Here is a 16,239-nt window from a genome sequence, read left to right on the forward strand (position 1 = left end):
TAACTTCTGTGAGCTCCTCTCAGGTCAGGGCTGAGCCACAAAAGGAGTGGAGTGACTGTGTGGTGACAAGTGAGACAACAGAGCACCTGAATCTTCCAAAGCACTGGCTTTGTGTGGGATCAGCCCAAGGAATCCTGGACACCGTGGAAGCAGTCAAGCAGTGAAAGCCTTTAAAGGCTTGGTGTGCTGCTTTACTGTTTTTTTTTTTTTTTCCTTTGAGCAAGTGCACAGCTTTTTTTGTGTCTCTATTATCTGCATAAGGATAAGGGCATTGGTGGGATGTGGGGTAAGCCAGCAGCATGGGCACAACCTCTCTAGTGACATCTTGCCCTGGACACTTCTCAGTGACCTCTGTGACCCTAAAATGCTCAGTGACTCATCCTCAGGGCTTGGTAACCAAATCCCTGACACTCTGGGCCCAGAAGATAAAAAAAAAAAAAAAAAAAAAAAAAAAAAAAAAAAGGCCAGTGACTCAAGATGGCCTCTTCCCAGGCTCCTCCATGCTGCTTAGCCCACAGGACTCACACCAACCCAAGTTTCCAGGAGATAAGAGCATCCTTTTGTGTAGGAGGAGGCAACTGAAACTGGAAGGAGGAGACCGCCAAATGCCTCTGCATCCAAATGAGATCTCAGCTCCAGCCTGTCCTAGGCAGCTCCCCTCCACGGATCACCACACACCCCACCTCAGATGCTCCCAAGTGTTACTGTAGCCTTCCTCACCCATCTGGAATGCTCCTTCTGTTTCCACCCAGACCCTTGCAAGCCCTCACAGGCTCCAGCTGTCGGGAGCCCTCAGTCAGCTCTTTCCTGCTTGGCTTTGCCAGATATGTTATGAGCACCTGTTCTAGAGGCACAGTTCCTGCCTCCAGGAACTCAAGGAGAAAGACACCTGCGATGACACTGGTGGCAGTAGAGGGCAGGCAGGGCCAGCAGGGCGGACAGAGCGATGAATACAAAGTGGGATGATTCCATGTGAAAGCACAGACACACACAAGCTGGCTCGTGGTCTCTCTTTCCCCACAGCAGAGAACGGATCAATATGCAGGAACATAGAAGACCCCAGATCCCCAGCCCAAGGGGTTGCTTATCCAAGGGATGACCTGTGAAGGTACGAAAGAATAGCTCAAGCCAGCGTGCCATCGCATTCAGAGCACAAGCCTGGGGACCCGAGTGCAAGTCCTGACTCCAAGCCCTTGGCAAGTTTCTCAGCCTCTCCTAGAGAGCTCTCTGTCAGTGAAGCAAGAGCCATGGCTAAGATCTGACCACAGACAGAGCGAGATGTACGAACACTGCGTTCACAGCACCAGGCACACGGCCAGAGGATGGAAACGGCAGTTGCTGGCCTGCTCTTTCAACAGGCCACTAGTGTGTTAGCCCAACAGGACGGAGCAAAAGCCTGACCCATGCATGCGTGCTAGAGAACGACCCTGGGGGTAGGGGACAGAGGTCTCCTGCGGGATTTGGGGTCCTGAGTCTTTTGGTGTCTCACCTCCAAGGCTAACTCCTTAAGGCCACCCTGTAACAAGCTGGCCCAGATACTGCAGACCCAAGCACTGGGCTCTGCGACGATCAACGTGAACGATCAACGTGAACTTGCCTTATCACCTCGTAAAACAGTAACAAGGAGCACTTGGGTTAACCTGGCTGTCACGGCTCTGTGATTGTAATGTAGATTATTCAGATTCTAAATCTGACTGAGCAGGAAGCTCTTCAAGCCCTGAGAGAGTTTGCAGTGTGTGGCAGGTGCTGACGGGTGGCCACGGAGCCGGTCAGCTACAAGTGCAGCTGCCTTCTGCCTCGGGTCCTCCACCCCTTAGCATAGGCTTGACGCCCAGGACCTGAGTGCTCTGTGGCACCCCTGGGGCATGAGCCAATGGAAGCCAAGGCTCTGGGCAATGTAAGCTCTGTATCTGTAGCATCAGTAAGTCCATCTCACTCAGACGGTGGCCCTGCACTGTATCCAGACATCATGTCAGGGCTGGAGTTTTCTCTTCCTTGAACCAGTTATGTTACCTGGCCCTTCAGCCTAAGTGTCTACCTAGCAGGGACTTGACCTTCATGCCTGTGGCTCCATATGCCAGGCACTCTCAGGGGACATTTAATTAGTCCTTGAACAGGATCTTAAAACAAGTCTATTGGTCCTTCTTTCTCTATGTGTATATCTCCCCTCAGACACATACACTGATTCATCACACACACACACACACACACACACACACACACACACAAATACATATGTGAATCATACAACATACATGCACACATGCCATATCCGAGATCTGTCTGTTTCTTTTCTAGACAAGGTTTCACTCTGTACCCCAGGCAGCCATGGACCATGTACCCCTATTGCTCTATTGCTGCTGCCAACCAAGTGATGGGCTTGCAGCTATGTGCCATCACAGTAGACCCCCTAGTGCTTCACAGGCTGACGCTGGGAGAGCACCACAGCTGCAGGGGTGGAGAGGGTGGGGGATGGGGAGGATGGGGAGAGGGGAGGGGCTGTCTTCACAACACCCAGAAGCCTTTACAAGGCTCTCTCAGAGGGCTGCAGGTAAAGAGAACACAGAAGGAGCAGAATACCACTGAGCACCACAGTGGTGGGGTCAGATAAGGATGTGGTCAGAGACTGAAAACAGCAGCCAGGAAGGCAGAAGAAGAAAAGAGCCAGGCGTCCATCTCTCCAAGCTGAGCACAACCCTGACTCTGGGCACCCTCATTTTGCTAAAGCAGTCTGTTTCCTAAATTTTGTATGGTGAAATCTAACCCCCAGTATGATGGGATCAGAACATGGGGACAAACTGCCACCCTTATAAAAGGTCCACCAGAAAACTTTTTTGTCCCTTTCTACGCTGTGAGGACACAGTAAGAACATGCCATCTATGAGGAAGGAGGCCCTCACCAAACACTGAGTCTTCTGCGTTCTCATTCTTGGATTCCCAGCCCCCTAAACTGCAAAAATGGTGTTCCTGTGGTTCATGAGTCATTTTAAGTCATTATAAGATGCACTCTGTTACAGAGGTCTTACCCGTGCTTTGGGAAGGTCAAGTCAATCTTAGTGAGATACATAGGGAGCAGCCTGACCAGTGAGTGAGAAGAGACAAAGCTGACTACTGTATGGCAGACATCATGAGACTCTTCCCAGACTGATGTCATGTGCAGCTGTGGAAAAGGGAGCCACTCCCAGACCCAAGGCCTCTCTCAGCCTCATGTGCCAACATCCCAGCAAAGGCCTAAGGCTGCCAAAGGCAAAGGCCAGCCTCTGAGTGGGCACCAGCAGAGGCTCAGGCCCTCATGTGGCCCTCACCACACCTCAGATCCCACTCTTCCAGGACCCTGCTCCCCTCTCCCTCCCCACTCTCTGGACAGCAGCTCCCCTAAAACAGAAATGAAGGGGCTAGAAACAGTCTGTAGGCCCTGCTGAGAGGTCAGATGAAATCCTCGGCCCGAGCCCTGCTCACTCCTCTGATTAGGAAAGGAACGAGTGGAGTGAAAACGTGTTCCTGTACCTTCCCAAGGAGTTTCACACCCAAGCCCTTTAGTGTCACAATAACCCTATGAACTAAGCAGATAACGACGACTTCTCAATTTCTACTATTAAAAGAAATACAAGCCTAGGCTGGAGAAATGGCCTCCAGGACACCGAGCAGATACTGGAAGGCTTGCAGCAGACCTCTGCACCTAGTGGCTTGGCCCAGATAATAGGTAGCCAGCAGCTGGTACCTTCTACGGGGCCTTAAGAACGATGGTTGGCAGTGGCCACGATCTACTGGTAAAGGTTTGCCTGTCTCCTCTGGCCTTAGCAAGGTTTCCTACCGCTCTGGTGTGTAGATAACAGGAATGGTAAGGAAGAACCCTTACCTGCTCTGACCTGAGTCCTGCTGGGGGGTGCCCGAGTCCCAGTCCACGTCTCCCGCTGGTCGCTCTAGGGCCCAGAGCAGAAGCAGAGATCAGGGCAGAGCCACCAACTGGTGAACACAGAGGAGAGATGCTCTACCCCCTCTGTGGGCCAAATGCCTATGTTCCCCAGATGCACACACTAAAATCTAATCTCCAGTATGATGGGGTTAGAAAGCTCTGCTCTGAGAAGTGGAGGCACAGGCTGTCAGACTGCGAGTGAACTGGGATGGGTTATGAGAATCCATACATGCTCTCACTCAGGTAAGGTAATGAAGCTCAAGAAAAGATGTCTTCCGGAGTCTAAGCACATACCTCCAACAGTGTCCTGTGGTCCTCTGCCCAGTGAGCAGGACACTCAGCCTCTTTGGGGATGTGCTAGCCAACCAGAGGGCATGTTACCGCACTGGGGATGGCATGGGGCAACATTATTAGCAGGAATACAAGAGGCTACTCTGCAAAAAGCTACAGGGCTCAGGGAATCTCATAGCCTCTGTCCCTAAGCACAAAGAATAGCCTCCCACTGGTCTGGAGGGCCACAGGGTTTGTGGCAGTTCGGGCTGCATGTGTGTTATAAAGGACCTTATGTCCCAGCCGGACAGTGATTATGTGGGTGACATTATTGTGCCATCATTCCAGCCCCCTACCATGTCCTGTTCGCTCCAACTCAAGCCAGCAAAGCAAGGCTCACCTGATACATCCCTGTCCCAGGATGGAGTCCAGTCTGGGCTCCCTGCCTTGGGAGGACTCTGTCTGGAAGCCTTCAGTATCTCCTGCAGCAGGAGGCGGTTCTTCTCTACCCGGTCAGACAGGGACAAAGCATTTGCCGAGGTGCTCAGAGCCTCCAAGCCACCAGCTCTCCAGAACGTCTCTGGCTGGTCTGTTCTAGGAACAAAATCCTCCTTGGAGGTTAGAGCTGTGCTGTCCAGATCTCCCTTTGTGACCATAGCATCTCCAAGCGGGGATGGCCTTCTCTTCTTCAGGCTGCTCAAGTGGGTGGTTTTACAGGGACCAGGCCCCTGTGGCTGGCCCGCAGAAACCCGATTGTCGGGACTTTCTTGTGAAGAGACAGACCTTGGTACTGGGTCCTCCTCGTCGTGATTAGCCAGCATCCACACTGCTTCTGGAGACCACAGGCTTTGTTCATTCCAGCTCTCAGGGGTAGATGGCTTGGATCCACTGTTCCTGGCAGATTTCTTCTCATTAACATGTCTGGCCAGATGTCTATCATTAGGGATCTGAGCATGGGGGACCACCAGGGCATCTGGTAGACTCCAGACTGCTCCAGGCTTGACTTGGTGGCATTTGGATTTCGTGGGGTATGGACACTCATAGGAAGCAGGACAGGGATTTGTCCCCTGTTTTCCTGCTGTCATTTTCTCCTTCAAGGCCTTCACCTTAGACTCCAGCACAGAAGGGCCTTGGAGCTGCAGCCTCCATGTCCTGGGAGGCTTGGGGGGCACCAGGTTAGATGCTCCGTCTTCCTGGGGACAGAGTGATGGTCTCCGGAGAGGTCCGCTGTCTGGCTGCTCAGCACCATCTCCAGCCACAGCTGGAGCCACTTGCTTGGGGTTTGTTCTGCTCCCTGACTTGGATGCTCTGCAGGGAAAAAGAGAAGCTGAGACCCTGAACCTGGATGGCCCCAGTAACCTGCTTGGTCTCCACAGTGCCCTGATATGGACCCCTGCTCAGATGGCATACCTCAAGAAGAGGAGGTGTCCTCTATATAATAATGTGGACACACATTGGAAAGGACAAGTCACAGGACAGTACAAACAAGTTACTAGCAAGCTTATGTTCTCCAGGCATGAGGAATGCTCTTTCGAGCGTGGTGAGGGTACTGGGGAGGGTGGTTACTGCGGTGTGGGCAGTAAACCCGCTGGAGAAAATAATACCTGTTTTTCTATGCCCATTTTTAGGGTGAGCAAAACAAGGCCTCAAACAATCCAATGCAAAATGTGAACCATGGTGAGAAGCTGTGTAATTCCCCAGCCCTGGGCTAAAGGGCGCCTCAGAGGAGAATGGCAGCGTTGGCTAATGGTCAGTACTCTTTCTTGTGGATGAAGGACCTGTCCCTCCAGTAGAAGGGGCTGCCTGATAGCTTCATGCCAACCCCAGTGCAAAAGTGTTAGACTAGAGTCAAGCTGTACTCAAAAGAAGAAATGGTGGCAGTCACAAACTATAAGCTATCTGCTCTATGTCAAACTGAGGTTTTCAAACATTTCAACATTCTCTAAAATGATTCCAACATGTCTGTGCTAGAATGTTATTTTTATACAAATATTTATTTATTAAGATTTATTATTTGTTATATAATAATTGTTATATATTGTATAATATAGAAATAAAAATATGATTTTTAACAGATGGCAAACTGAGGTATAGAGAAATTACATAACATAGATGCCATGGGGGAGCCAAGTTTGTAACCTTTCCATTCCAAGCCAGGACTCTTCAAGAACAGTGACCCTTTAACTGTACCCCCTTGTTCTTAGGTAAGACCTGAGTCCACAGAGATCACAAGACTCACCAGTATTATATGGCCCCTTGGTGTCCAGGCTGATTCTAATAGCTTTACAGAGAATGAAGCGACAACTGTTTTAATCACTGTATAAGCAACTGTGCCTTAGTGATTACTCAGAAAACTCAGAAGTCATTCTAGTCTACCTGTGTCCCATACGAAGTAAACTCAGTGTATAAGAATTTGTGCATAGGCTACATATTAGAAGTTAATTATTCCCTTCTCACAATAGGGATCCACCATAAGATATTCTTAAAGGCCAAGTCCCCCTACAGTCGCTTATAATTCAATTTATGTGCTTTTCTGGATATACATATTTTATAAAGTAAGATATATACATAACACAAAATTTCACAGCAGTTAATCTGTGAAGTTTAAGGATTATAGAATTCATTCTATTATATCATCTAGAGCAGCAGTTCTTAGCATCACCGGGTCGCATATCAGATATACTGCACATCAGATATTCACATCACGATTCGTAACAGTAGCAAAATTACACCCATGAAGTAGCAACGAAAATAATTTTATGGTTGGAGATTACCACAATATGATAAACTGTATTAAAGGGTCGCAGCATTAGGAGGATTGAGAACCACTGATCTAAAATGTACTAGGGCTCTCTTTGCAGCCCAGCTACCTCTTCTCTGAGACCCAATCCAGAAGCCCAGGATGTAATATGAGCTTTCAGAAAACTTGACGGGTAAACTCTGCAACTACGCTCTAGACTTGTCCGCAGACCTTATGGAATGAGACCGTCCCCCGAAGGCCTCCGGACGACCTTCCTGGAAGACGTCGTGACTCCTAGCACCCATGCTTTAACTCAGAAAGAACCTGGAATGAAAATGGACGGGAAGGGCGGGCCTCCTCGACCCTTCCAGCTCTGCGGCAGCGGCTAAAGGTCGGGTCTCCCCGGCTGTGCCCCGCCACCCCTCCCGGCTCCTCTCCGTACTCACTGAGAGCGGCGCGCCGGCTTGGCCGCCGCCTCCATCCCCTCCATCCCTCGGAGAGGCGAGGCCCTGCCCCACTCTCCCCGTCCGGGGCCGCTGCAGAGTCCCGGGCCGGACTGGCCCTGAACCGGGCGGGCGGGAGTGTGGCCCGCAGGCCTCGCCCTGGGAGCGTGTCCCGCCCCGGTTCCCGCGAGGCGAGGCCGGGCTGGCGGGAGTGCGCGACGCCCCGGGGCCCCGCTGGGCGCCAGGAGCCGCAGCGACCGCTACTTCATAGCTTTGCTTGAAGGTGAAAGGCCTAGCCGGCGGCCTCGCGGGCCCGCCTGGGAAGAGAGGGCGAGGAAGGCGAGAGGAGGGGCGACGGAAGGGGCTGGAGGAGCCGCGACCTCGGCCTGTTCCCACCCCCAGCCTCCCGCGGCCTCCCAGGGTCGTGGCCGCTCGACCCGGGCGCACGCCGGGAACCCAGAGCAGCCGCGGCTCCGCTCCACTCCCGGAGCAAGGGGCGCCTAGACGGCCGGAGGATGCGCCCTGACTTTGGGGCGCACCGGCTGCCACAGGGCCGTGTCCCGGGCGCCGACCCGATCTCTCCGCGGGGACTCGGGCGCGAAAGAGGAGGGGCGCCCGGGTGACTGGGGGCGCAGCCGGAGCGCAAAAGGCGCCACGCTTCAGCCGACTCCACCCGGCTCCGCGGGAGCGGGAAGCTGAGAAATGGCCTTAGTGTGGAGAACGTTTCGGGACGGGTCGGTGGGCTTGTCCGCAGGGCCGCCCCATCACCCTTGGGCGTCCTCTCTTAGGTCAAGATCACTGGCCGCCACTCTTTGAGGCCTCAGGGTAAGCTGGCCTTGAGTGAGCATCGGGTGCACCAAGAGCGGGGCCTGCATTGCCAGCTGCTTGGAAAGAGACCGCTTCTCCCGGAGGGGAGGATTCCCGAACAGACCTGGGTACAGGCCTTGGCTGAAGGAGCGACCAAAAGACTGGCAATTGTGCCCCAAATCCATGGAGCTTTCTCTATTTAACCAGGAGGTGACCAAGTCTTTCCAATGTCCAAACCTGTTTTGACCGTCCCCCCAACCCCCAAAGGAACAGTAAGAGGAACCCGGACATTTCAGACATCTCTGAAAAGACAAAGTGCTCACTCTTCTTTCTTTGGCCAACAAGTTTCAGACAGGTACTTAATCTTTTGTGCTGCTGGATGGCAGGTGGAAAGGCTGCACAAAGCTAAGGTCTGAGCAGGGTACAGGAGGGAAACAACAGTTCTGCCCCTTGTGCTGGTGTTGTCCTGTAGTCTCAGTTGTTCCAGAGATCTTGCTGCAAGTTCGAGGCCAACCTAGGCAATTTAGTGAGCCATTTTCTCAAAATGAAAAGGGATGGGATGGACTGAGAATGTAGGGCTGGGTGCAGAGAATTTGCCCATCTGTGCAAGAGGCCCTGGGTTCAAACTGAGTGGTACTATGGAAACAGAAAGGATGTCTTCCTCCCCTTAAGTGAGCTCCTAAGCAAGTAATCCAGCAGGATTCTGGGAAACTGACAGCAGATTGGCCCAGGACTATTTTAGGAACCAGGGAGGTTATCCAGGGGAAAGCGTGTATAAGGAGCAGGTCCAAGGCACACAGCTCCGGTGAGTGGGATCGGAAGCATCTTCCTGCCATGTTCGCAGAGTAAGTTCCTCGATGAGGGACTTTCTGCTCTGGTTTAGTGCTGATCGTATCACAATACACTGGCAACTCAGTCCACGGAGCGTCTCTCTGCACGGGCATTACTCTAAGCACTGCACACTCATCTAGCTGCAACCTCAAGATGCAGTCCCTTTGTACAAATAAGGTGAACGAACAGTCGGGACAAAGCTGGTAAGTGGAAGGTCTTCGAGGACGCCCGATCAACACGGTGTTCAGTGTGGTTGTCGGCATCTGCAGCAGAACATGACGTATTTAGTTTTTGAAAACTCAAATCTAGGGGTTAGAAAGATGCCTCAGCTTTTAAGAGCGTTGCTGATCTTGTTGAGGTCTGGAGTTGGGTTCCTAGCGTGTGTGTGTGTGTGTGTGTGTGTGTGTGTGTGTGTGTGTGTGTGTGTATGTGTGTGTATGTGTGTGTGTTGGAGTCATTAGGCTGGGCTTCTTACTCTAGCTTCAGAGAATCTGATGCCTGCTTCTGACCTCCAGAGACCCCTCCATACACATGGCATATATACACACAAATAAACATAAAAATCTTAAAAACAAACAAAAACACTCAAATTAGGTGGTAGTTCATGCCTTTAAAGCCAGCATTTGTAAGGCAGAGGCAGGTGGATCTTTAAGATGTTAGTTCTGGGCTGCCTGGTCTACATGAAGCGTTCTAGGCCAGCCAGTGTTACACAGTGAGACCCTGTCAAAAATAAAAAAATCAAACTCCTCAAGTCAGGTTGGCATGTAGCTCAGTTGGCAGAGTGTTCCCCTAGCAAGCATGAATGGGTTTGGGTTTGATTTCTAGCACCACATAAGCTGGGTGTGGTAGTATGTCTATACTTGAATCATAGCACCTAAGAGGCAGCTGGGTGATGGTTGTACACACCTTTAATCCCAGCATCTGGAGGCAGAGGCAGACAGATTTCTTTGAGTTCAGGGACAGCCAAGGCTATACAGGGAAACCCTGTCTCAACCAAACAAAACAAAACTAGGAAGATCACACGTTCAAGGGCATCCTCAGGAACATAGGAAAAGACAGGGCCAACCTTGCAAATGTGAGACCTGCCCCCAAACCAAGTGACAAAACCTCTAAACAGGGGGCAGAAGAGATGGCTCAGTGGTTAGGAGCACCCAGGTCAATTCCCAGCATCCATCGTGGCAACTCACAGTTCCAGAAACAACACCTTCTGGGCTCTGAGGGTACCAGGAATGAAGTAGTGCATAGACACACATGCAGGCACATACATAAAATAAAGGTGAATAACAAGAATAAACCTCAAATCATTTGTGGGAGGCAGAGGATAATTGTTTTAACAAGATTTATTTATTTTATGTATCTGAGTACACTGTCGCTGTCTTCAGACACACCAGAACAGGGCATCGGATCCCATTGCAGATGGTTGTGAGCCACCATGTAGTTGCTGGGAATTGAATTCAGGACCTCTGGAAAAGCAGTCAGTGCTCTTAACCACCGAGCCATCTCTCCAGCCCTGGGATAAACTTTTTAATACCCAAAATGTGCTATTGGGTGGTCCTAGCTGTCTTACCTCATTTCCGATGTCCAAGGTAAACCCTGAAAACAGGCTAGCCCCCTTCTTATCTTCCACAGGCAGCATCAGAGTTGCTGCTCCCTATGGGGGGTGGGGCTACAAAACTAAGGTAGGTTTAAGATTCTCTTAAATCTCTACAAAAGGGAACAGTATGCCTCCATCCTTGGTGATGTGGAAATCTGGAATACGAGAGACATTGGCTTGCTTCAGGCCACACAGCTGGCGTAGCTAGAGTGTGAACCCAGTCCCATCTCTATTGATAGATAAAATCTCTATCCGGCTCCAAGGTGGTCTGCTTTGCTTCTTCTCATAACTCAGAGGCCCATAGGTAATTCCCCAGGGCTCCCGGTCCAATCCTCCTGAAGAAGTTAATGATCTGTAAGGCAGATTTCTGAATGTTTCAGTGAAGGTTTAATGTTTAAAGGAACCCTGCCTTTCCCCCAAGCCTCTAAGATGCAAACAGTCACCTTCAGCTTACTCATTAAATTTGTTTGGGGAGGAAGAGGAGGAGCCTCTAATCCTAATGATACCAAAGAGCAAATTCTTAAAACGCTGTGTTAAATCATCTCGTCACGTGGGTATGGCAGCACATGCCTGTATTCCCAGTACTCAGGAACCACAAGCAAAGGGATTGCTATAAGTTTGAGACTAGCCTGGGCTGTATTTAGCAAGTACCAGGCCTAGCCTGGGCTATATGTAGCAATTACCAAAGTGTGTTAGAACCACACAGCAAGACCTGTGTTCAAAAACCAAACAACCCCCCCCCCAAAGAAAAAAACAAACAAAACAAAAACAACAACCAACAAAGCTTCCTCATGCTAGCCCCATTTCTGAGGGTACCTCTCTACTCATCTGGATTCTGCTTACTTCCACAGATACTTGTTGAATTCCTCTACTGTTTCAGGGACTAGGGAACAAAATTAAGCACCATAGGCTGTGAGCCTGAGGAATTTCCAGCAGCACTGAAGCCAGAGGGGACAGGCTATACACTTTTTGTGTTGGAACTTTAGGTCTGTCTAGCACTGAGCAGTGTAGATTGCTTTCTGAATGCAGGGAAGGTGTGTGAGAAGGGGTGTCACTGGCAAACTGGGGCTCAGAATGAGCAGAGGATAGTGGGGAGAAATGCATTTGAGAAAGAATAGCATATACACAGCATAGACAGGCATGAACGTGCCTGATAAGACAAGCATAGCCCCTCACCCCTTTGAGCCGATAGAGGAACCACTTTCTGAGAACTTTTTGGATGAAGCACAGAACCCTACCCCCAGCATCTCCCTCCCAGGATTCTCCACTGCACTCCGAACCCTGCAGGGCTGAGGAGCTGACAGAATGTGAATTAGGTTTCACTTAAGACTGAGGAATGAGAAAGATTGTCCTAGCTGGGTGGTGATGGTGACCCACACCTTTAATCCCAGCCTCTCAGGAAACAGAGGCAGGCAGATCTCTGTGTTCAAGGCCAGCCTAGTCTACAAAGTGAGTTCCAGGACAGCCAGGGCTACATGGAGAAACACTGTCTCAAAAAACTAAAAGAAAAAAAAAAAAAGATTGTCCTTCTAGTTAACAAGGCTAGAGTCCAGTCAAGAAAAAACAAGATGAGAAGGACACCTCTGTGTGCAGAGGCTAAGGAGCTTGTCCTACTGGAAGCCTGTCTTTCCCCAGCTCCCCTGGCTTGTCCTTAGGTGGGCACGTGGTGAAGGAGGGAGGCAGCTGGCCCCAGCAGCAGGGCTTAGGGCAGGGCACTGAAACATCAGGAGTCAGAGACAGTGACACTGGGTTGCTATGTGCCCTTCCAGTACCTGGGGATCTAGGGCTGAGACTGACCAGGGTACATGTGGACTTTCTGGTTACTGACAAAGGATTGATTCCATAGTCTCCCCTGTGAACATTGATTCTTTAAATAGGAAAGACTCAGGATTCCATTGACTGATGAGTTTGTGGTGTAGTACCAGGAAGGGTTTGTGAACCCTGGAAAACCAATCAGGAGCCGATCCGATGCAATCACACAAGGGTCTTTATTCACAAACTCAAGCTTGGGCCTAACTCACTGCCGACCCACAGGACGGTTCTGGTGGAGAAAAGCCCCAGAACTCATCAGAACAAGGTTTTATAGGAAATGACAAGTGAGGGGCAAGTGTTCCTAGTCTGGCAAGCATCTAATTGGGGGGCTGTTGTGGCCCTTAACATAATTGGCTGGTGCTGGGAGCCAAACCATAAACTTAACTTTTGTTTTCCTCCTGGTTGGTGGTTGTTAGGCAGGGGCAGACTTATAACCTGGAGGTGCAGATTTGTTGGAGGAATAACCTAGAGATTGGTGTTAGATACAGGTCTTGTTGTGGCCTAGCCTGGACACTGGTGCTAGGTACCTGTTAGTTTACTTGAGTTCAACCTTAGGTCAAGTTCTCTCTCTCTCTCTCTCTCTCTCTCTCTCTCTCTCTCTCTCTCTCTCTCTCTGTCTCTGTCTCTGTCTCTGTCTCTGTCTCTCTCTCAAGTTGGAAAATAACTTTATTTGTTCTAGGGCATTGGCCAGAGTCCCCTTAGAACTTCTGAAACTGCTTCTTAGTGCCAACAGCCTTGGTGGCCTTGAGCACATTGAATTGAACCCTCTTGCTCAGGGGCCTGCACTCTCCAACAGTGACAATGTCGCCAATCTGTACATCCCTGAAACAGGGGGACAGGTGCGCAGACATGTTCTTGTGACACTTCTCACAGCCATTGTATTTTTGGATGTAATGGAGATAGTCCTGGCGGATGACAATGGTCCTCTGCATCTTCATCTTTGTCATGACACCAGACAGGATCTGACCTCGGACAGAGACATTTCCGGTGAAGGGGAATTTCTTGTCTGTGTGGCCTCGATGGCCTCTTTGGGAGGCTTGAAACCTAGACCGATGTTTTTGTAGTACCAAGGGAGTTTTTCCTTGCTGGTTTTGTAAGAGCCCCACAAAGGGAGGATCTCACCCAAGTCTCAGGAATTCACAGCCATCCAATAACTCACAAGACACCGAACTCGATGCAATCAGCAAGAGGTATATTTCGATCAGCATGCTGAGGTCAAGACCTGTAACCCATGCAGGGGCAATGGGGTCTGACCCTGGGCTTTGGAGGCAGAGAAAATTTAAAGGCAAAAACCACAAGGAAAAAAAACCACAACCTGGGGGGGGGGGGGAGAACCACAACCCAGGAGGAGTGAAGGAGGGTTATTGGAGAGCACCTGTGGAAAGTCCCAGCCCATTATTCAGTTTGTGACAGGGTCCAAGGAACAGTTGTGGGGAATATTTTGTACAGGCTATTCTCAAAGAGCCTATTCGTAATCAACCATCTATCTTGTGGTCAGCCAAGTTCCGGAAACACAGAGCTCACGACCAAGTTGACCTGCACTCTTGGTTCTGCTCAGCCTGTTAGGAGTTTCTGAAAATTTTTAACCCTTTCAGTTTCTCCCAGCAAAACATGTCTCTTGTTTTGAAAAATTGTAGGCTGCTTTTGGTAAGCATGCTCCATTTGAATGTCTGCCATCTTCCCGGCAGCCTGAGAAAAGTAGATCAGGTTCTCTAAAATGGAGTCTGAAGCTAAAACAGTTGGCCTCTCAGTGGGGCAATTTGAGACACACAGGTCCCTCTAGCCTCCACTCTCACAAGCCTTGGCAGGTGCCCTCACGTCCCCACAATGTTGAGCTGCTTTTCTTTCCCCAGCTGCAGAGGCTGCTCCTGTCTCCTTGTGCTTTGCCCAGGCTTCCATCAGCTTGAAAAACCCTTGCTTCAATTCACTCAGTCAACAACCCTGCCACCGAGGACACCTTCCGTCATGTCCCGAAGCCTTAATCCTTATTACGACCCTGTTGGGAGATGAAGGTTCTTGGGAGGTAATTAGGTCACAAGGATGGGTCCCCATGATAGGCTGAGGGACTTTACAAGAAGAGATGCTTGTGAGCTGGCTGTCTCTCTGTTAACCTCTTCCCTGATAAATGAGAGGAGATGTAAACCAGGAGCAGAGTCCTCACCAGACCCAGACCACCTTGCCTCCCTGACTCACAGATAAGTGTCTACCTTTTTTTTTTTTTTTTTTTTTTTGACAGATTCTCCTATAGCCCAGGTTGACCTTTATCTCTCATGTATTAAAGACATCCTGCCACTACCCCACTGGTGGTACAGGTGTGCTCCGTAGCATCCTGCGTCTGCCACACTCATCCCAAGCATCCTGTCCTTGTCCTAACATCCTGCCCAGTCTTGTGGAAGCCCTGACCACACACATGTTCCCATTAGAAAACACACAATGGTAGCATGATGTCTGGTCCTTACTGTGCCCCCTGACTACACAAAAGGTATGGGTGGCTAAGAAGAAAGAAAGAAAGAAAGAAAGAAAGAGAGGAAGGGAAGGAGAGAGAGAGAGAGAGAGAGAGAGAGAGAGAGAGAGAGAGAGAGACTACTAGACAAGCATGCTTGAGGACTGCTGCTTACCAGGTAGACTTGGGCTGCTTTCAGGGGCTTTGAGCATCCATTCAGAACAGCCAGTCCTGCCCTCGACTCTGAGAATGGCGTTTAGAGGAAAGGTCAGGGTGGGCATTCAGGCTCTGACTGACGTGCCCAGGACCTTATGCTTGCCTGGGACTTCTCACACCGTCCCTCTTCCCCAAAAGACCACTGGCCACAGATGGCAGCACTGCTCTCACATTCCAGTTCTGAGATAGGCTGAGTACTCTGGGGTGAAACAGGATCAGGTAAGACAGTGGAGAGGGAGAAGAGGCAACAAGAGAGGGAGAGAGATGTATAATGACAAACTAGAAGAGAACACAAAGAGGCATGGTCAGCAGTGTGGCTGGCCACTGGGCTTCACCATACTTTCTGCTATGTTCTTCTACACACTGCACGTGTAGTGAAAATTCTGGAAATTTGGTTTCTTAAAAAAAAAAAAGAAATATTATAGATATGTTTTCATGTTAATCTCAAGTGTGGGGATATGGGCTGCTTTGCTGACTAAGAAGAGCATGGTTTTGTCAGCTGCAGATAGTTTCTGTGACAGTTCGGCATTTGGAATTCTGGGAATTTTTCAGAGGGTACATAGAGGCTAGAGCCCCAGTAGGTGAGGTGGTTGGTTGGTTGGTTGTGCTCGAAGAAGAAACAGGAAGAAAGAAGTTACAGATTCAATGATCTCTCTCTCTCTCTCTCTCTCTCTCTCTCTCTCTCTCTCTCTCTCTTTCTTTCTCTTTCCCTCCCTCCCTCCCCCTCTATCCTTTTCTCTCCTATCTAGTGGTAGGGGGTGAAACAAAGGGTGGAGAGGATAAAGGATGGGAAAAAGAACCCACAAATTACCAAAGACCACGGGCTATAAGCGAAGAAAAAAAAAAAAAAAAACAAGAAGAAAGAAATTAGATTGAAGGCTGGTGAGATGGCTCAGTGGTTAAGAGCACTGACTGCTCTTCTAGAGGTCCTGAGTTCAATTCCCAGCAACCACATGGTGGCTCACAGCCATCTGTAATGGGATCCGATGCCCTCATCTGGTGTGTCTGAAAATAGTTACACTGTACTCATATACATAAAATAAGTAAATACATCTTTAAAAAAAAAAAGACATTAGATTGAGAGATCTCTTATCAGTCTCTCTCCCTTCTCTCCTTTCTCTAGTGATGGGGCAAAGGTATGTGTGTGTGGGGGGGTGGGTAAGGGGCA

The 16,239-nt window shown here is 49.9% G+C and overlaps 1 protein-coding gene and 1 pseudogene across 4 annotated transcripts in view; both read right to left on the bottom strand.

Annotated features, from left to right (window-relative positions):
* The window catches only part of Kiaa1614 (KIAA1614 ortholog), a 31,755-nt gene extending 23,430 nt beyond the window's left edge, over positions 1–8,325 (bottom strand). The window contains exons 1-3 of one of the 4 annotated variants that reach the window (XM_034512818.2): positions 7,372–8,325; positions 4,586–5,493; positions 3,859–3,922 (exon numbers count right to left, since the gene is read on the bottom strand). In XM_034512818.2, coding sequence (XP_034368709.1) covers positions 3,859–3,922; positions 4,586–5,493; positions 7,372–7,415 — 1,016 coding nt within the window. In that variant the 5' untranslated portion in view covers positions 7,416–8,325. Of the gene's footprint in view, positions 1–3,858; positions 3,923–4,585; positions 5,494–7,156; positions 7,318–7,371 lie in introns of those variants that run through there. The other 3 variants (XM_034512819.2, XM_076941363.1, XM_076941364.1) reach the window with 3 other exon arrangements.
* A 4,785-nt stretch (positions 8,326–13,110) lies between these two features.
* On the bottom strand, positions 13,111–14,089 carry LOC117716425 (small ribosomal subunit protein uS17-like; annotated as a pseudogene).
* Positions 14,090–16,239: the final 2,150 nt, after the last annotated feature.

This window comes from Arvicanthis niloticus, chromosome 10 (assembly GCF_011762505.2).
Source record: "Arvicanthis niloticus isolate mArvNil1 chromosome 10, mArvNil1.pat.X, whole genome shotgun sequence".
Lineage (NCBI taxonomy): Eukaryota > Metazoa > Chordata > Mammalia > Rodentia > Muridae > Arvicanthis > Arvicanthis niloticus.